General features: G+C 41.7%; 1 protein-coding gene across 1 annotated transcript in view; it reads right to left on the bottom strand.

Annotated features, from left to right (window-relative positions):
* HSPD1 (heat shock protein family D (Hsp60) member 1) overlaps positions 1 to 20,958 on the bottom strand; it is a 170,587-nt gene that overhangs the window by 114,999 nt on the left and 34,630 nt on the right. The window contains exon 3 of the mRNA XM_075829996.1: positions 6,590 to 6,842. Coding sequence (XP_075686111.1) covers positions 6,590 to 6,842 — 253 coding nt within the window. The remainder of the gene's footprint in view (positions 1 to 6,589; positions 6,843 to 20,958) is intronic.

The raw sequence follows: 20,958 nt of genomic DNA, 5'->3' as shown, positions 1-20,958 counted from the left end.
TCAGTTTGTGTCAGTCAGGGCTCCATTCTGACGGAAAACTCCAACGTCCCGTCGTAACGGAGACCTGGCGCAGATGTGAACGAAGCCCAAAAGCCAGGGTATGGTATTTCACTTGTTGATTTTTTGGATCTGGACAAAAAGAGGGAAGGATTATATCTTGATTCCTGTGAAAGGTCTTCGCTCAATTAGGGATAAAAGCAGTCTAGATTTAAGATAAGATCCTAGAGGATAAGTTTAATATATGTTTCTATGAATCGAGAGAGATTGAATTTTTTTAAATTCTCCTTGCGGACATAATGGCTACTAAAAATACTTTTTAGTGTTCAAGATTTTAACTCAGAAATACAGATGGGTTCGAAGGGGTTTCACAAAGGGCTGTCAGTACTATATTTAAGCCCCAAGGTGATAAAGAATGTTTTTAAGCAAAGGCTTCAACTTGGAGACAGCTTGAGTGAATAATTTAATCCATCTGTGTTCGGCTAAAGAAGTGTTAAAGAACAAACATTATGCCAAGATTTTTTGTTGTTGTTAATGCTCTTTGTTGAAAAAAGCCTGTAAGAAATCCAGGATCCTAGCAAAAAGTTGAGTAGAGCGTGTCTAGACCCAACTCACCGTACCACTAGCAATTTTTTTTTCAAGATATTTCAAATATATTTGGAGGTAACTTTTGTGCCTTTTTATTTCCACTTTTTTGAACTCATTAGAAAGCCCCTGACATTAGGGCCTGAATATCGGGATCCAAGCTGAAAGCTTCAGGGTCTCTAGGTTGGTCTTGATGGAATAAGGAACCATGGGAGAGTAGATCCTTCTTTAGTGGTAGTATAAGATCCTCCATTGCAAAATTATTTCAGGACTGGAAACCAACTCTTTTTGAGCCAGTAGGGTAGGATGATCACCTTTATTCGCTGTTCCTGGAGGATTTAGAGGAAATGGTGGGGGGGGGGGGGGGCTGTATAGGCTACATCCATGTTCCAATGTTGAGACAGTGCAGCTACTCGAGCCAGGATGTCTGATTTAGGGAAAATAATGTTTTTACGTGGGTATTTTGTTTTGTAGTAAATAGGTTTATCTGTGGATGGCCCCATTACTCTGCAAGGGATTGAAAAGCCTTCCTGTTAGAGTCCATTCCACTGGATCTATTTTCCAGAGACTCAGTCGGCTGAGATTTTTTGACCCCCTTAGTGTATGTTCACACTGAATTTTTCATGGCTAAAACACTGCAAAATACGCTCTCTATCTCTTATGTCAACAGGAGTCCAGAGACGTAAACGCCCGAAGATTGGCATGTCGCTTTTTCCCGCAAGACTGTTTTCCGCTCTCGGGGAAAAAAACGCCTCTGCCTCCCATTGGAATCAATCGGAGGCATTTTCGGCAGTTTTTTGGCGCATTTTCCAACACGGCTTCCACGTCAAAAAAACTCAGTGTGAACATACCCTTAGATGGACTGCTGATTGGGCAGAAGAAAACATTCCCTCCCTACCAATAATTTGAGGCCTTCTGATCTGGAATTTCTTTGGGGTAGAAATGATAACTCTATTCTGTATCCTTGTCTGATGGTTTAACCCCTTAATGACCAGGCCATTTTGCACGTTGATGACCAAGGGTTTTTTTGTTTTTGTTTTTTTTAACGGCCGCATTCCAAGAGACGTAAACTTTTTTTTAATCCCGTCGACATAGCCGTACAAGGGCTTGTTTTTTTGCGGGACGAGTTGTATTTTGTAATTGTACCATTTTTAGATGCTTATAATAGATCGATTAACTTTTATTAACTACATTTTAGGAGAGAATTGAAAATAAGCAGCTATTCCAGCATTGATTTTCACGTTATAAATTTACGCTGTTCACTATACAGCATAAATAACATGTTAACGTTATTCTATGTTCGGCACGATTACGGGGATATCAAATATGTAACGGTTTTATATGTTTTCCTACGTTTGCACAATAAAAACCCTTTTAGAAAAAAATTACTTGTTTTTGCATTGCCGCATCCCAAGAGACGTAATTTTTTTATTTTTCCGTCAATGTGGCCGTATGTGGGCTTGATTTTTGCGGGACAATGTGTATTTTTCAATAGTACTATTTTGGGGTACATAGGACTTCTAGATTAATTTATTTAATTTTTTTAAGAGGGGGAATGGGAGAAAAGAGATTTTTTGCCGTTTTTTTGGACGCCGTTCATCCGGCGGTTTAATTAACGTGTTAATTTTTATTGTTCAAGTTGCTACGATCGCGGGGATACAATATATGTGTATGTGTTATTTGTTTTGGCACTTTTGATTTTGACTATAAATTATTGTTATTTATTTTTTTCAAACTTTATTTTACTGCCTTTTTTTTTTTTTTTTTTTTTTTTTTTAGTCCCACCAGGGGACTTCCACTATGCGATATGCTGATCGCATATATAATGCTTTGGTATACTTAGTATATCAAAGCATTATTGCCTGTCAGTGTAAAACTGACAGGCATTCTAATAGGCCATGCCTTCGGCATGGCCTAACAGGCATTTGCTGAGGACAGACCTGAGGGTCTTTGTTAGGCACCCGCCTGCCATGGAAACCTGACGGCGACCCGCAATTTAGTTGCGGGGGCGCCGATGGGGTGACAGAGGGAGCTCCCTCCCTCTGTCAAACACATTAGATGTCGCTGTTGCTATTGGGTTAAACTGCCGTAATTAGAGCGCGCTTCGATTCCGGCAGTTGCAGCAGGAGCCAGGCTGTGTACAACAGCCGTGCTCCTACCGCTGATCACATGTATACACGGTCAGTACCCAAGCGATCACAGGACGGATATATCCGTTCTCCTGCGCGAACTAGCAGCTGCAGAGGACGGATATAGCCGTCCTTCGGCATTAACATGTTAAAGAACCCAAAAGGTTGCCTCATTTTCATCAAATTGGTGTGGAACTGTAGGAGCCCCCTCCCCACCACATCTCTGGCGCTATTGCTTATTGGGAGAGGAGTTATTGGGCATCTTACTCCTTTAGGATACCACCACCACCCTAATTGTCCCTTCCCCTGTAGTTAGGCGGTGTACGATACTTCCGAAAAGGAGGGTTTTTTCCTGGGTTTCTCCGATGGAAATCCTTTCTTATCTGATGCATTTTCTAGCATATTGACAAGGGGGCCAAATACCAGGGATCCAGAAAAAGGGACAGAGCACAACTTATCTTTGGACTTTGTATCTCCAGTCCACATTTTCAGCCACAAAGTTCTTCTAAAGGCGTTTGATAATGTCCATTTCAAGCAACAAATTTTACAGACTCCACGGATACGTCCGCTAGAAACCCTGTTGCCATCTTAAGGGATTGGATGCGGTCATTTAGTCTCCAGGTGTTGTGGTTAGATGATATTTCTAGTTGATTTAAAGGACGGGTGTCTCGTAAAAAAAAAAAAAAAGGTTATATCAATTTGCTTTTAGTGTTTTATTAAAAAATGTTTTATTTATTTGTGTGTTTGTTACTTTTTTTTATTTTTTCACTTTTTCTTCACTATGGGGGCTGCCATTTTTTTCCCCATCTCTGTATGTGTCGATTAACGACACATACAGACATGGAATACGGCACATACAGCCCCAGAGAATGCGAACGGGACCCGTTCCATTCACTATGCTGTACGCCGTCTGTGTGGGAACGGCGCATGCGCCGCTCCCACAGTCCAAATGTAAGGTCTTCGGCCGAGCGACGTCCGGCGCCATTTTCTTGTGGACCGGAAGCCGCGGCCGGCCAGTAAGGTTACCACTTCTGGTCGCGGCTTCCGGACTTGTGTTCTAATGCAAGCACTTGGAGCGGAGGGAGCGGACGGACCGGAGGGAGCGGCGACGGCAGGAGCAGGTAAGTTATTTCTGTGTATGTACGTGTTTTACTGTGTGTTTACTACTGTATGTAAACCTACTACACTGTGTGTTAACTCAAAAAATGGCGACACAGTGTAGGAGCTTTGAATTTTGGGAATTGCTCCATCTAGTGACAAGAACTGGGAAATGTTATAAATTAGAATCTAATTTATAATATTTCCTGACTCGTGAAAAAATTAGAACAATGTTTAATCATTTATACACTAACTAAAAAAAATAAAATAAAAATTCTAGCGACACATTCCCTTTAACATGATGAACATTGATCTTGTGACTGATGTGGCAGAAATGTTTCTTGAAATTAGGGCAGAAGAAGATTCCCAGGTTCTTTTAAGAAGTTAGTCTACATTTCAATCCATATGATCCTTTAGTTGGGAGGAATCCTCAAATGGAATAGCCGCTTTCTTTGCTACTCTTGCCATTTGACCGTCTACACGTGGAACTTAATCCAGGGTTTCTGTTTGTCCACAATGTATTTTCTTAAAAACTCTTCCCGAACCCTCCCACTCTGCCAGGATCATTTTGTTAAGGTTTTCATTCACTGGAAATACCTTAGTTTTCCTTTGCATAAGGCCCCCAAACATCTCATCCTGGATAGTATGGGGTTAATCTTCCTCCTGAATATTTATGGTTTCCCTAATAGCTTAAATAAGAGTGTGACATTTCTGAGGAAAAATTAAAAAAACACAATTCTCCTGTGTAGATTAAGTTGAAGGTACCGGTTCTTCTTCCAATTCCCCTTTCCGATAGTAGAACTCCTGGTCCAAGCCTGATGCCTTAGAGCTGGATCAGTCATAGTGCCCCCCCTCTATCCTTGGTCTCTTCGCCTGAGCTACAGACAGATTAATAAGGGGGAACGAAAGAGGCCACGGACTATTGTACTTATACATGAATGATGGCACTTAGCTCGGTCATAAATAAAGGTTGTTCTTCCACCAATAGCTTTGTGACAGTCTTGACACAGCTGTTCTTTATGCATTTTCTTCCCACAGGTGGCACATTTTTTTACCGAGGTCCGCCTGGTATGTGTATATCTGTGTCAAGACTGCGTCACAAAGCTGTTGGAGGAAGAAGAACCTCATATCACACACACACGCGAGATTTTTACACGCCTCGCACGGACCTATGTTAGTCAATGAGGCCGTTCAGACAGTCCCTGATATTCACGCAGCGTGTTCACTGCGTAAAACTTACGACATGTCCTATATTTGTGTGTTTTTCGCGCATCAAGCACCCATTGAAGTCAATGGGTGCGTGAAAATCACGCGCAGCACATGGAAGTACTTCCGTGTGATGCGCGTGCTTTGCGCAACAGTAAAAACTATGAATGAAACCAGAAAAGCACCACGTGCTTTTCTGTTTACAAACATACAGAGTGTCATAATGATGGCGGCTTGCGCGAAAATCACGCAGCCACGCATCATATACTGCTGAGACACGGAGCTGTTCTGGACCTTATGCACACGCAATACGCACACGCTCGTGTGAATCCAGCCTTAAATGAATAAAATTCACATGTGTATATAAAAGGGACAGGGTAGAAGATGAAGCCAAGGCCTTGACAAAGCTTGGGAACATGCGAAACAGCCGTAGGCCTATCTTTTCCAAATCCTACAGACAAAAGTTAAAGAATTATTGCAATAACGGTGAGCTCCACGGAATTTGTTTTATCCATGATGTTTAAATGCATTTTGTTGTGGTCGCTTGGCACCTCCGTGGCAATACTGCAGCTGAGTCAGCTTTCGAGTGGGATTGCCATGGAGAAACTATGTGCAGTGCTAGCTATTTTGTATCTACTTATGAATGTTTATTTTAATTATACGTAAGAAATTACTTTAAATGGGCTAAAAAAAACAAAAAAAAAAACGTTAATATCCAACCCTTTTATATAGCCTTTGAAACAGGACTACGGTTATCAGCCACATTCGGTTTTGATACAGCTTCTCTTAACCAAAGCCAGGAGTGGATATTCTCAGCCTTTGCTCCTTCACAATTCTCAAATTCTGCCCCAAAATTCCTTTTGTTATTTTCAGGCCAATTTTGATCTGCCTGTGCGCCATTCGTAGCGTTTTTCGCCCGCGGCCATTGAGCGCCACGAAAAACACTTTCTCTACCTCCCATTGAGGTCAATGGGAGGTCAGAGACGTAAACACCCGAAGATAGAGCACGTCGCTTATTTATCCCGTGAGCCGGTTTTACCGCTTGTGGGAGGCATTTTCAGACGTTCTTTTGCGCGGTTTCCGCGTTAAAAAAATAAATAAACTCAGTGTGAACTGGCCCTAAGGATGACCTCACATGCAGCTATTTCAGGAAAAACGCCACTTTATTTGCGGCAAACAATTTTGCTGCCAGGTGGTAGCTTTAAGTCCATATTATTAAAATACACCACCAACAGGTGCTTGTTTGTGTCTTGTTTTGTTTTTAGTTCTTCTTTGAGCTCAGTTTTTTTTTTCAAAATCACAGCAAGGCTGTTTTTATAGTTTTTGCCCCATTTTAGTGGTGTTTTTCTCCCATAGACCTCCACAGGTATTTTTTGCCTTTTAAAGGAGGACGGACTCACACAGACCTTACTTGTACAGAGTATGGCTCTAGTTGACTATGGGAGATTCCATATTTAAAGGGCAGAACAGCTAAGGAAAAACAGTGGTGTTGGTAAATTGTTTGCAGAATAGTGTATGTAAAATATGTACATGATATAAATCCATCATAGACTACTGTTCGCAAAAATACTTACCCCTTCTAATTTCCAATGGATTTGCACCTTTACTAATTTTTTCAAATCCTTCTTTGGCAATAGCCCTAGCAAGGACAGTGGCTGTAGTTGTACCATCACCAGCTTCCTCATTAGTGTTATTAGCTACATCTTGAACCAACTTCGCACCAATATTCTTGAACTTGTCTTTCAAGTCAATAGCTTTTGCAACAGTGACACCATCTTTGGTTACTTTCGGACTTCCCCAGCTTTGTTCAATGATGACTGTTCGTCCCTAGAAAAAATACATTTAGGCATTAAAGTCACAAGACTACAGAGATGGTAAAAAAATTGTATTTATTTATTATTATTATTTTTTTACACGTATACCTTTAACCTCTTCACGCGTTGCTCCGCAACTGTACGTCCTGCAGAGGGCTTGCTTCCCGCATCAGGACGTACAATTGTGGAGTAGTTCCCGATGCACGCTACCTAACGGACAGTGTCCGGGCACCGGGAGGTCAGCAGTCCACGACAGCGGACACTCCAGTCTTGCCGGTCAGCGGACCATCGCAACTGATTTCGACAATTAACCCCATAAATGCGGCGACAGATTGTGTTCGCCACATTTAAGGGGTTTGAAGCACATCGACAGCCCCCACGAAGTGATTGTGGGGGCTGCCGATGCTGGTCGTGGCAATTGGAGGCCAGACAATGACCTCCGGGTTGCCATGTACAGAAGCCTCGGAGGAGCAGCCTCCGGCCGGTCCTCCAAGCCTTCCTGTGAGTGTGCCCGTCACGTCACAATGACAGTTAGAATACATTACACAGCGTAGGTAGTGTAATGTACTCTAGCAGCGATCAAAGTCTAAGTGTCCCCTAGTGGGACAAGTGAAAAAAGTTTAAAAAAAAAAGATTAATAAAAATGCTTTAACCCGTTAGTGACCGACCCATCGTGTTTCTACTTCGGTCACTAACGGGCCTTATTGCGATGCCATAGACTTTTTACGTCGCGGCATCGGAATAAGTAAACAGAGAGCAGGGAGCTGTCAGATCTCCCTGCTCTCAGCTGCTAGAGGCAGCTGACGGCTGGGAGCGTCCCTGCTCTGCCGTGTGAGATCGATATTAGTATCGATCTCACACGTTTAACCCCTCAGATGCGGTGCTCAATAGCGAGCACCGCATCTGAGTGGTTTTGGAGAGAGGGAGGGAGCTCCCTCTCTCTCCCACCGACACCCAGCGATACGATCGCCGAGTGTCTGTGTCTCTAATGGCAGCCGGGGGTCTAATAAAGGCCCCCAGGCTGCCTGGAGTGAATGCCTGCTAGATCATGCCGCAGGCATGACCTAGCAGATGCCTGTCCGTGTTAAACGGACAGGCAGTAATACACTGCAATACAAAAGTATTGCAGTGTACTATAAATGCGATCGCAGAATCGCATATAATAGTCCCCTAATGGGACTAGTAAAAAAGTGAAAAAAAAGTTTAATGAAGTTAATTTAAAAAAAAATGAAAAACCCAGCTTTTCCCCTTACAAAATGCTTTACTATTAAAAAAAACAAAATAAAGTTAAAAAGTTACACATATTTGGTATCGCCGCGTCCGTAACGACCCCGACTATAAATCTATTACATTATTTAACCCGCACGGTCAACGCCGTAAAAAAAAAAAAAAAAAAACTATGGAAAAATTGCTGTTTTCTGTGAATACTGACTTTAAAAAAATGTAATAAAAAGTGACCAAAAAGTCGCATCTACTCCAAAATGGTACCAATAAAAACTACAAGTCGTCCCGCAAAAAAAAGCCCTCATACAACCGCATCGGCGAAAAAATAAAAACATTACGGCTCTTCAAATATGGAGACACAAAAACAAATAATTTTGAAAAAAAAAAGCGTTTACTGTGTAAAAGTAGCAAAACATACAAAAACTATACAAATTTGGTATCGTTGCAATCGTAACAACCCGCTGAATAAAGTTAGTGTTATTTATACCACACGGTAAACGGCGTAGATTTAGGACGCAAAAAAGAGTGGCGAAATTTCAGATTATTTTCTATTGCCCCCCAAAAAAAAGTTAATAAAAGTTAATCAATAAATATGTACCTAAAAATGGTGCTATTAAAAAATACAACTTGTCCCGCAAAAAACAAGACCTTATACAGCTATGTCGACGCAAAAATAAGAAGGTTATAGCTCTTGGAAAGCGACGATTGAAAAACGTAAAAAATAGCTTGGTCATTAAGGTCCAAAATAGGCTGGTCATTAAGGGGTTAAAAGTGTAGTGTAAAAAAAAAAAAAAAGTCATAAGTTATATAAACAAACACTGCATTTTATTTCCTATAAGAAGTCTTTCTTTATAGGGGAAAAAATGAACACGTTAAAAAAAGTACACACATCTGGTATCACTGCGTTCGTAACGACCCAAACTATAAAACTGTAATGTTATTTTTTCCCGCACGATGAACACCCAAAAAAAATAAAAATAAATATATATATAAACTACACCAGAATCACTATTTTTTGGTCAGCACCCCTCCCAAAATAGAGACTAAAAAGTGATCGAAAAGTCTCATGTACCCGAAAATAGTACCGATAAAAACTACAACCCGTCCCGCAAAAAACAAGCCCTTACACAGCTTTTTTGACTGAAAAAAAAATTAAATAATTATGGCTCTCAGAAAAAGGGTGACAGAAAATTTTATAAAAAAGATTTTATTGCACAAACGCTGCAAAACATAAAAAAACATATATACATATGGTATCGCCGTAATCGTACCAACCCACAGAATAAGGTAAAATTGTCATTCATAGTGCACGGTGAATGCCGCAAAAGAAATAAACTAAAAAACATTGTCAGAATTGCCTGTTTTTGGTCACCCGGCTTGTAAAGATTGTCCTACAACAAATAAGCCCTCACACAGCTACGGTGTTGAGAGAATAAAAAAAGTTCTGGCTCTCAGAATATGGCGATGCAGAATGTGCAGTGTGTTCGAAAATCGAATAAGATCGGGCGCCATTTATCAGCGAGACACCGGCCACACATGCGGATTATTTATTTGCCGCATTATTATACCCTGATGTTCTCTGCACAGATTACATATGCCCCCACATTATAAACTGAAATACCAGCAAAACCCCAACCAGAAAAACTAACAAGCAAAATCTGCGCTCCAAAAGCAAAAACGGCATCCCTGCCTTCTGAGCCCTGCAGCGTGCCCAAAAAGCAATTTTCGCACACCTATATGGCATCGCCATACCCAGGCGAACCCGTTGACCGTTTTATGAGGTATTTGTCTTCAGTGGCACAAACTGGGAACAACGTTTAATGCACTAAAATGGCATATCAGTGGAAAATTGCAATATTAACACCATACGCTGTGCATTAACCCCTTTGCGCACTATGACTTAATAGCATGTCATGGTGCGGGGGTTGATGTATGGAGCGGGCTCACATACTGAGCCCGCTCCATGCGCTGCGGGTGTGGGCTGTGTATTACAGCTGACACCCAGGACTAACAGACAGGAACAGCAATCATGCAGTTATAGAAGCCTGTAAAACAATATACTGCAATACATTAGTGTTGCCGTATATTGTACCAGCGATCCAACGATCGCTGGTTCAAGACTCATAAGGGGACTAATAAAATGTGTAGAAGAATTAAAAGTTTAGTAGTGAAAAAAAGAAAAAAAAGTTTAAAGTTAACCTCTTGCCGCGCTGCTCCGCAATAGTACATCCTGCAGAGGGGTTAGTTCCCGCATCCAGACGTACTATTGCGGAGTAGTTCCCGGCGCACACTGTCCGGGAACCGGTAGGTCAGCTGTTCCCGACAGCTGACACTACAGCCTTGCCGGTCAGCGGACCATCGCCGCTGTTTTAGGCAATTAACCCCATAAATGCGGCGACGGATTGCCGTCGCCGCATTTAAGTGATTTTAAGCACATCGGCAGCCTCCACGAAGTGATCGTGGGAGCTACCGATGCTTGTCGTGGTAATCGGAGGTCAAACAATGACCTCCGGGTTGCCATGTACGGAAGCCTCGGAGGAGCAGCCTCCTGCCGCTTCTCCGAGACTTCCCGTCAGTGTGACTGTCACGTCACAATGACAGTTAGAGTACATTACACTACGTGTGTAGTGTAATGCATTCCAGCAGCGATCAGAGCTGCAAGTCTAAGTGTCCCCTAGTGGGACAAGTGAAAAAAGATAATAAAAAGGTTTTAAAAAAGTGTAAAAATAAAAGTTATAAGTTACATAAACAAACACTTAATTTATTTTTCCTATAATAAAAGACTTATTATAGGAAAAAAATGAACACGTTAAAAAAAGAACACATATCTGGTATCACCGCGTTCGTAACGACCCCAACTATAAAACTATAATGTTATTTTTCCCGCACGATGAACAGCCCAAAAAAAAAATCAATGAAAGACGACACCAGAATCGCTATTTTTTGGTCACCACCGCTCCCAAAATAGAGAATAAAAGGTGACCAAAAAGTCGCATGTACCCGAAAATAATACCGATAAAAACTACAACATGTCCCGCAAAAAACAAGCCCATACACCGCCTTTTTTTACTGAAAAATAAACAAGTTACGGCTCTCAGAATACGGTGACACAGAAAATAAATTTTATAAAAAAAGAGATTTTATTGCGCAAACGCTGCAAAACATAAAAAAAACCTATATACATATGGTATCGCCGTAATCGTACCGACCCGCAGAATAAAATATAATTGTCATTTATAGTGCACGGTGAACGCCGCAAAAAATAAACTAAAAAACATTGTCAGAATTGCTTGTTTTTGGTCACCCGGCTTGCAGAAAACTTTAATAAAAAGTGATAAAAAAAACAAAAAAAACGCATGTATCCCAAAATGGTACCAATGAAAAGTACAGATTGTCCCGCAACAAATAAGCCCTCACGCAGCTCCGGTGGTGAAAAAATAAAGACGTTCTGTTTCCCAGGAATATGGCGATGCAAAATATACAGTGTTTTCTAAAAGCGGGTAACATCTGACACCATTTATCAGTGCGACACCGGCCACATATCTATAAATTATTATTTATTTACCGCATTTTTATACACTTATTATGCCCTGATGTTCTCCGCAGATTACACATGCCCCCACATTATAAACTGAAATACCAGCGAAACCCAAAACAGAAAAACTACCAAGCAAAGTCTGCGCTCCAAAAGCAAAATGGCACTCCCTCCCTTCTGAGCCTTGCAGCGTCCCCAAACAGTTTGTGCCCACATATATGGCATCGCCATACCCAGGAGAACCCGCTTAACGTTTTAGGAGGTATTTGTCTTCAGTGGCACAAACTGGGCACAACCGATTATGCACTAAAATGGCACATCATTGCAAAATTGCAATATTCACACCATCCGCTGTGCATTAACCCCTTTGAGCACTATGACTTAATAGCACGTCATGGTGCGGGGGTTGATGTATGGAGCGGGCTCACGTGCTGAGCTCGCTCCATACGCTGCGGGTGTCGGCTGTGTATTAGAACTGACACCCAGGACTAACGGACAGGAAAAGCGATCGTGCGGTTACAGAAGCCTGTAAGAACAACAATATACTGCAATACATTAGTATCGCAGTATATTGCACCCGCGATCCAATGATACATACATCCCCATAGAGAATGCGAATGGGAGCCGTTCCATTCACTGCAGCGTACGCCGTCTGTGTGGGAACGGCACATGCGCCGCTCCCTCACAGACCAAAACGAAGCTAGTTAGCAAAGCGAAATCCTGCGCCTTTTTCATGTGGACCGGAAAGCTGCTGCTGGACAGCAAGATGACGACTTCCTGCCATATGTTCAAGGAAGCGAAGACGCAAGTTATAGGAGCGGAGGCAGAAGCAGGTCATTTATGTTTGTCTATGTGATGTGTGTATTAGGTTCGTGTATGTTCATGTTATACTGTCTGATTAGCACTGTATCTAAGCCTCCTACACTGTGCATTCGCTCAGAAAATGGCAGAACACAATGTAGGAGGTTTGAAGATTCAACCCCCTCCTTCTGCTGGCAAGCCAGAATAAGGGAGGGGGGATTGTGTGAGGACACTAGAGCGAGTGTGTCTACCCCAAATTTGCAGAATAAAGCAATGAGGTTGCTTTACCAAATTGACCATGTTGCAATATTGGGAATTGCTCCCTCTAGTGAAAAGCACATGGAAATGTTATAAATTAGAATCTAATTTATAATATTTCCGGACTAGTGAAAAATGTAAAAACAATGTGTAAATCACTTAAATAATAATTGTTTAACTAAAAAAAAAAAAAAAAAATCTAGCGACACATTCCGTTTAACTCACAAGGTGAAAACTGTAAAAATCTTAAAATACTTTAAACCGCCAAAATCTTCCCTTGGGAGAGATTTCGTTTTTACTGATCCTGACTCCCTTCAAAAAAGTAAAAATAAAAAAAAATAAAAAACAAAAAAACCTTTTCCAGACTCAGGGGTGTTTTTTTTTTTTTTTTTTTTTACAGATTGCCTATCCACAAGATTGGTTGGAGTCAGACCCTCGGACCACGCACTGATCAGACGTTCCAGCTGCCTCTGGGAACCTGAAGCTCTGCAGTTGTCGGTGGCGGAAGCAGAAAGCTACGGTCACAGTATAACAGCCGTGCTGCAGCTTTGCTCCTATAAACTTGAATTGGTACTGTAGAATGGCCGCTATTCGGTGACCAGAGCCTTCTGCTGAATAGGAACATAGCTGCAGTGCAGCCACTATACTGTGCATGGAGCCTTCTGTTTCCACCACCAACCACTTCATAACATCTGGTGCCTGGAGGCAGCCAGGAAAAGCGGATTAGTGCGGGGCCTTGGTGTTGGACCCCCACCCATCATATGCTGATGACCTATCCTGTGATGTTTAAGTGTCAAAAAAAAACCTAAGCCTGGACAATGCCTTTAAGCTTCATAGTGTCTCTCTCTCTCTCTCTCTCTACCACTTAGATTTTTCTCATTATAGACAAATTTGGTGTCCCCCCTACCACTCACCTCTTTAACCCCTTAAAGGGAATGTGTCGCTATAATTTTTTTTTTATGTTAAACCGTTCGTGTATAAATGATTAAACATTGCTCTAATTTTTTTAAGCGTCAGGAAATATTATAAATTAGATTCTAATTTATAACATTTCCCAGTGCTGGTCACTAGATGGAGCAATTACCAAAATTGCAGCATTGGCATGTGGTAATTCAACCACATTGCTTTATGCTGCAAAATTTGAGAAGACACACTCGCTCTAGTGAGCTCACAGAATCACCCCTCCTTTATCATGGCTAGTGCCAGGAGAAAGGAGGGCATTGAACGGTCAAACCTCCTACACTGTGTGTTGCCATTTTTTGAGCTAACACACAGTGTAGTAGGTTTACATACAGTAGTAATCACACACTAAAACACGTACATACACAGAAATAACTTACCTGCTCCTGCCGCTCCCTCTGCTCCCTCCAAGCGCTTGCTTCAGAACACAAGTCCGGAAGCCGTGACCGGAAGTAGTAATCTTACTGTCCAGCCGCGGCTTCCGGTCCCATTCGCATTCACTATGGGGCTGTATGTGCCGTATTCCATGTCTGTATGTGTCCTTAAATCGACACATACAAGATGGAAAAAAAAATGGCAGCCCCCATAGACAAGAAAAAGTAAAAAAAAAAAAAAAGTAAAACACAAAAGAAACACTTTTTTTTTAATTAAAACACTAAAAGCAAATTGATATAAAAAGAATTTTTTCGCAATACTCGTCCTTTAAGGACACAGCCTGTTTTGGCCTTCAGGACACAGCCTATTTTTTCAAATCTGACATGTTTCACTTTATGTGGTAATAACTTCGTAATGCCCTATCCAAGCGATTCTGAGATTGTTTTTTCGTGACACATTGGACTATGTTACTGGCAAAATTTGCTCGATATATTAAGTATTTAATTGTGAAAAACACCAAAATGTAGCGAAAAATTGCAAAAATTTGCATTTTTCTAAATTTATATGTATCTGCTTGTAAGACAGATAGTAATACCACACAAAATTGTTGCTAATTAACAACACCCATATGTCTACTTTAGATTGGCATTGTTTTTTGAACATCCTTTTTTTTTTCTATGACCTCACAAGGCTTAGAACTTTAGCAGCAATTTCTCACATTTTCAAGAAAATTTCAAAAGGCTGTTTTTACAGGGACCAGTTCAGTTGTGAAGTGGATTTTAGGACCTTATATATTATAAACCCTCTAAGTCACCCCATTTTAAAAACTTCACCCCTCAAAGTATTCAAAACAGCATTTAGAAAGTTTCTTAACCCTTTAGATGTTTCACAGGAATTAAGGCAAAGTAGATGTGAAATTTTCAAATTTCTTTTTTTTTTTGTAGAAATTCATTTTTCATCTATTTTTTTTGTAACACAGAAAATTTTACCAGAGAAACGCAACTCAATATCTATTGCCCAGATTCTGCAGTTTTTAGAAATACCCCACATGTAGCCCTACTGCACTTCTTGCCTGAAGCATAGGCCTCAGAAGCAAAAAGGAACACCTAGAGGATTTTGGGGCCTCCTTTTTATTAGAAAATATTTTAGGCTCCATGTCGGGTTTGAAAGGCTCTTGCGGCACCAAAACTGTGGAAATCCCCCAAAAGTGACCCCATTTTTACCCCTTGAGGAAATTATCTAGAGGTATAGTGAGCATTTTGACCCCGCAGGTTTTTTTGCAGAAATTATTGGAAGTAGGCCGTGAAAATGAAAATCTACATTCTTTCAAAGAAAATGTAGGTTTAGCTAATTTTTTCTAATTTCCACAAGGACTAAAAGGAGAAAATGCACCACTACTTTTGTAAAGCAATTTCTCCCGAGTAAAACAATACCCCGCATGTGATCATAAAAGGCTGTTTGGACACACGGCAGGGCTGAGAAGGGAAAGAGCGCCATTTGGCTTTTGGAGCTCGAATTTAGCAGGAATGGTTTGCGGAGACCACGTCGCATTTGACCAAAACAGTGAATTCGCCAAAAAAAAGTGACTCCATTTAGGAAACTACACCCCTTGAAGAATCCATCTAGGGGTGTAGTGAGCATTTTGAACCCACAGGGGTTTCATAGATTTTATTAGAATTGGGCAGTGAAGATAAAAAAAATCCTTTTTTTCCAATGAGACGTAGCTTTAGCTCAAAATTTTTCATTTTCTCAACAAATAAAGGAATAAAAGAACCACAACATTTGTAAAGCAACTTGTCTGGAGTACGGCAATACCCCATTTGTGGTCATAAACTGCTGTTTGGGCACACGGCAAGGATCAGAAGAGAAGGAGTGCCATTTGGCTTTTGGAGAACAGATTTTGCTGGATTGGTTTCTTGACACCATGTCACTTTTGCAAAGCTCCTAAGGTACCAGTACAGTGGAAACTCCCCAAAAGTGACTAGATTCACGAAATTACACCCCTTGAGGAATTCATCTAGGGGTGTAGTGAGCATTTTGACACCACAGATGTTTCATAGATTTTATTAGAATTGGACAGTGAAAATAAAAATAAAAAAATCCTTTTTCTTCAATAAGTAGTTTTAGCTGAAAATGTTTCATTTTCTCAACAAATAAATGAAAAAAAAAGCACCCCAACACTTGTAAAGAAACTTCTCCTGTGTACGGCAATACCACATATGTGGTCATAAACTGCTGTTTGGGCACAGAGTAGGGCTCAGAGGGGAAGGAGCGCCATTTGGCTTTTGGAGTACAGATTTTGCTGGATTGGTTTCTGGGCGCTGTGTCGCATTTGCAAAGTCCCTGTGGGACCAAAACAGTGGATCCCCCCAGAAGTTACCCCATTTTGGAAACTACACCCCTCAAGGTATTCACCTGTGCGTAGTGTGCATATTAACCCCACAGGTGATTGGCAGAAATTGGTGTGCACTCGATGAGTGAAAATGGGATTTTTTCCATAGATATGCCAATATGTGGCGCCCAGCTTGTGCCACTGGAGAAACACCCCAAAAATTGTTAAAAGGGTTTTCCCGGGTATGCCGATGCCATATATGTGGAAGTAAACTGCTGTTTGGGCACACTGTAGGGTTCAGAAGGGAGGTAGCGCCATTTGGCTTTTGGAGCTTTGATTTTGCTTGTAGTAGTTTTGTTTGGAGTCTTACTGGTGTTTCCGTTTATAATGTGGGGGTACATGTAAGCCGGGCAGAGTATATAAGGGGCATAGTCAGGTGGTAGAATAATGCGGTAAAAAAAAACAATAAAATTATCCATAGATGTGTGTTACGCGGTGACACAATCCTTTCTGCACAGGCCGGTGTCGCACTAATAAATGGTCTTTACGTATTCCCCTTTTGGTCCACACTCTGGATCTTTGCAGTTTGAGGAATTTTGCTGGGAAGTGTTGTCCTGCTATAATACGGGCACCCTCACTTCCAGCAGATATGTTTGGGCCCTCCCCTTCCTGGTTCCCTAATTTTAGGGGCCTTGATAATTCGCCACTTGAAACAGAAGAAACGTTCCGCTTGGGCCGGCACAACTGCATATTTTTATTTCCTGGCTTATTGGTGCCTTGACTAATTTTATTTTTTTCATAGACGTAGTGGTAGGACAGCCGTTTTTTTTTGCGGGACGAGCTGTAGTTTTTATTGGTACCATTTTGGGGTACATGTGACTTTTTGATCACTTGTTATCCTTTTTTTTGGGGAGGCAAGGTGACCAAAAAACAGCAATTCTGGCATATTTTTTTATACAGCGTTCACCATGCGTTATAAATTACATGTTACCTTTATTCTGCGGGTCAGTGAGATACCGGTGATACCTACAACTTACAACTTTTTGCACAATAAAATAACTTTTGTAAAGAGAATGGATTTTATCTGTCGCCAAGTTGTGAGAGCCATAACGGTTTTAATTTTTACGTCGACGGAGCTGTATGAGGGCTTGTTTATAGCGAGACGAGTTATAGTTTTTATAGACACCATTTTTGGGTACATGCGACTTTTTGATCACTTTTTATTTCAATTTTTGGAAGACAAAGTGACCCAAAAATAGCAATTATGGGAGTATTTTTTAGTTTGTTTTTTTACGGCGTTAACTGTGCGGAATAAATAATATTTTTATGGTTAAGGTCGTTACGGTCGCAGCGATACCAAATATGTATGGCTTCATTATTTTTTTAAATAATAAATGACTTAAGGGAAAAAGGGCAATTGTGTTTTATTTTATTACTTGAAACTTTTATTGTATTTTTTACAACTTTTATTTTTACTTTTTTTTTTTACACTTTTTAGTCCCACTAAGGGACTTGAAGGTCCAACTGTTTGTTTGATGTTCTAATACATTGCACTACCTATGTAGTGCAATGTATTTGAACTGTCAGTTGTTCACTGACAGCAAGCCGATCAGGCTCCGCCTCCAGACGGGGCCTAATCGGCTTCCGTAATGGCAGATAGGAAGCCATTGTTAGGCATCCTGTTGCCATAGTAACAGTCGCCAGCCTTGCCATCGCATGGCAGGGCTGCCGATTTCATGCAAACCACTTTGATGCAGCGATAGCATTGAATCGCTGCATTGAAGGGAATAATGGCAGGAATCGGCTCTAAACTCCTCACATGCTGCGATCTCTATTGAACGCAGCATGTGAGGGGTTAATCGGTCGGATCGGAGGCTAGCTCCGGTCCAGGCCGATACCTCAGGGTGCCAGCTGTAACATACAAATGACAATGAATTCCTCAAGGCGTCTAGTTTCCAAACTAGGGCCACTTTTAAGGGGTTTCCCCCAGTACTGGTACTTCAGAAGCTCTGCAAATGCGACATGGCGCTCAGAAACCAATCCAGCAAAATCTACATGCCAAATAGCACTCCTGCCTTTCTGAGCCCTGACGTTTGTCCAACCAGCAGTTTATGACCACATATGGGGTATTGCCGTAATCGGGAGAAATTGTTGGGGTGCTTTTTTTCCTCCTTTATTTCTTGTCAAAATCAAAAATTCGTACCTTTTATCGGAAAACTTTGATTTTCAATTGCACAGCCCGATTCCAATAAAATGCAGCAAAAAAACCTGTGGGATCTAAAAGCCCGCTATACCCCTAGAAAAGTTCCTTGAGGGGTGTAGTTTGCCACATAGGGTCACTTCTGGGGGGTTTCCAATGTTTTCTCTTCAAACCGGACATGGTGACCCAGGAGGAAACCTGGAAACAGATTAGCTGACCAAGTGTAGACCTCAGAGCATGGCGAGATCGACCCTATAGGTGATGTGGAATGCACTAATCTGGCAATAAGAAAAGCCTCGCTGTATAGAGTGTGCCAAGAATTTTCCTACACGCCGCAGAGCCACACTGCATATTTTTCCTGCCAAGGGGAAGCTCAGAATGCCAATGCCAGATGTGAAGCTCCAGACAAGATGCGCCAAGTCCAATAAGGTAGCATCTGCCATGGAGATCGTGGTAGTTTTGGCTATTCGATAGATCGGCGGGTCTACCATAGACAAAGCAAGCCCATTGAATGGGATATCTTCAGGTCTGGGAGTTCGGAGGGAGAAAAACGCTTATGAAGCTTTTTTTGTTCCCCTGCACCCCTCAAAAAAAAAAACAAAAAAAAAAGGGGTGATCTGCAAGAACACAATTATGGAAAGTGTTGAGTTATCCGAGCTTATGCTCTGCTCGGGAACTCCAGGTATAGGAAACCCCGGAAGTCACTGACCAAATGTCAGGAGTAGTGTAGGAGTCCCGAGCAAAGCACTAGCTGACGCTCTGCTCGGGGACTCCAGCCATAGGCAATGAGACAGTCCATTTGTATTCATGCCATTGATAACACGCCGCGTCATCAATTTTAGAAAAGCTACAGGCTGCGGGAACAATTCACCGCGGACAACAGCACCATTTAGTACTGACATTTTAATTAAAGTACATTAGTAAGTGAATTTTTACATAAAAATCTGAACGCAAAGCAATTTTTAAAAAATTTTGGTCTCCGGATAACCCCATTAACGTGGTCTTCTGTTATTTGCAATAACTACATAGTCATGCATATGCAGGGGCTAGTAATAGCACAAAATCCCAGCTTATGGACAGTGCATGCGTATCCATGCGAGATACAACTACCATCATTAGCGCGATTGATCCGCCATGCAAGCAGGTAATGTAGCCATGTCAGAAACAGGACCCAACATCAGCACAATCACTCAGGCATAGTAGGAAGTAATGTGGCTGCCTGGAGCTTGAAATAACTGTGTAGCCATTCAAATACAGCGTGTAGCGTTAACCCAATTACTCCGCTGGGAAAGGATAACTGCATAGCCAAGTGAGGTACTGAAAATAGCTTTAGTACAATCGCTACTTCTGAGTAAGCAGGATAATGTGGTTGGCTGGAGCTTTCAATAACTGCATAGGCAGCATGTACCGTTAGCACAATTATCTCCCGCACGACTAAGGGGTTAATGTGGCTGTCTAGAGCAGGCAATGACTGTGCAGCCAAGTGAGATACAGCATGTAGCGATAGCACAATTACTACACCTGGGTAGGAAGTAATGTGGTTTAGTGCTTACGAAAAAATGCGTAGCCAACAGATATAAAAGTATGTAGAATTAGCACAATTGCTCCGCCTGGGTAATGCCATCTAGAATTTTCAATACTTGCTTATCTAAATGAGATGCAGAATGCTTAATGCATTAAGAGAAAAATGGGCTAGTCTAACCAGAATGTTGTAAGATGCAGTGCCAGAGCAAAATTGCCTATATATATATATATATATATATAAAAAAAAAAAAAAAAGGAGGGAGGGGGGGCAGAATAGGCAAACAAGCAGTACTGGTAGAGTGAGGCCTAGTATATTGCAGGAAAACCGCTGCCTAAAATGTGGCGCAGTGGGACCATGAGAACGCGTACCACTACCAAGGCATCTGGGTGCAGCCTAGTGGGCATGAAAAAGCCATGGACTCCTGGGCAGTGGCTGGGAAACGCTGCCATGGAGGAAAAGGGAGCTTAAGACGCATGGGTGGGACTATTGAAGTATCCAGCCCAGACAGAGTGGGGGGGGGGGGGGGCATTATGGCATCATACTCTGCAAATTCTAGAGTAATTACCTCTTCTATATTCCCATCAGCTCCCACATAGGAACCAGCAGGCTCAACCCTTCATTGTGCCTCAGGATGGAAACTGGGTGACCCTGGGGTTGGCGGGAGACAGAGGAGCTCTGGTGCTCTTATCCCACTTGTCAACTTTGGTAGTAGGACAAGGGCGCAGTAAAAAACAACCTGTCATTGGTGGAAAGAACATGGAGGCAGTGTTAACCCAGTTTGTCAACGTAAAGAGAAAGAGAAAAAAAAAAAGCCTGCCACACAGGCAGGTAGGTAGGCAATTCCTAAGGCAGTTCTGCAACGGAATTATGTGCGGAAAATACGCAGCATAAACTGTAGCAGCAGAGTGAATGAGATATG

Source organism: Rhinoderma darwinii, chromosome 6 (genome assembly GCF_050947455.1).
Source record: "Rhinoderma darwinii isolate aRhiDar2 chromosome 6, aRhiDar2.hap1, whole genome shotgun sequence".
In the NCBI taxonomy this organism is placed as follows: Eukaryota; Metazoa; Chordata; class Amphibia; order Anura; family Rhinodermatidae; genus Rhinoderma; species Rhinoderma darwinii.
The sequence above is the reverse complement of the archived record's forward strand: the minus strand, read 5'-3'. Positions and strand labels throughout refer to the sequence as shown.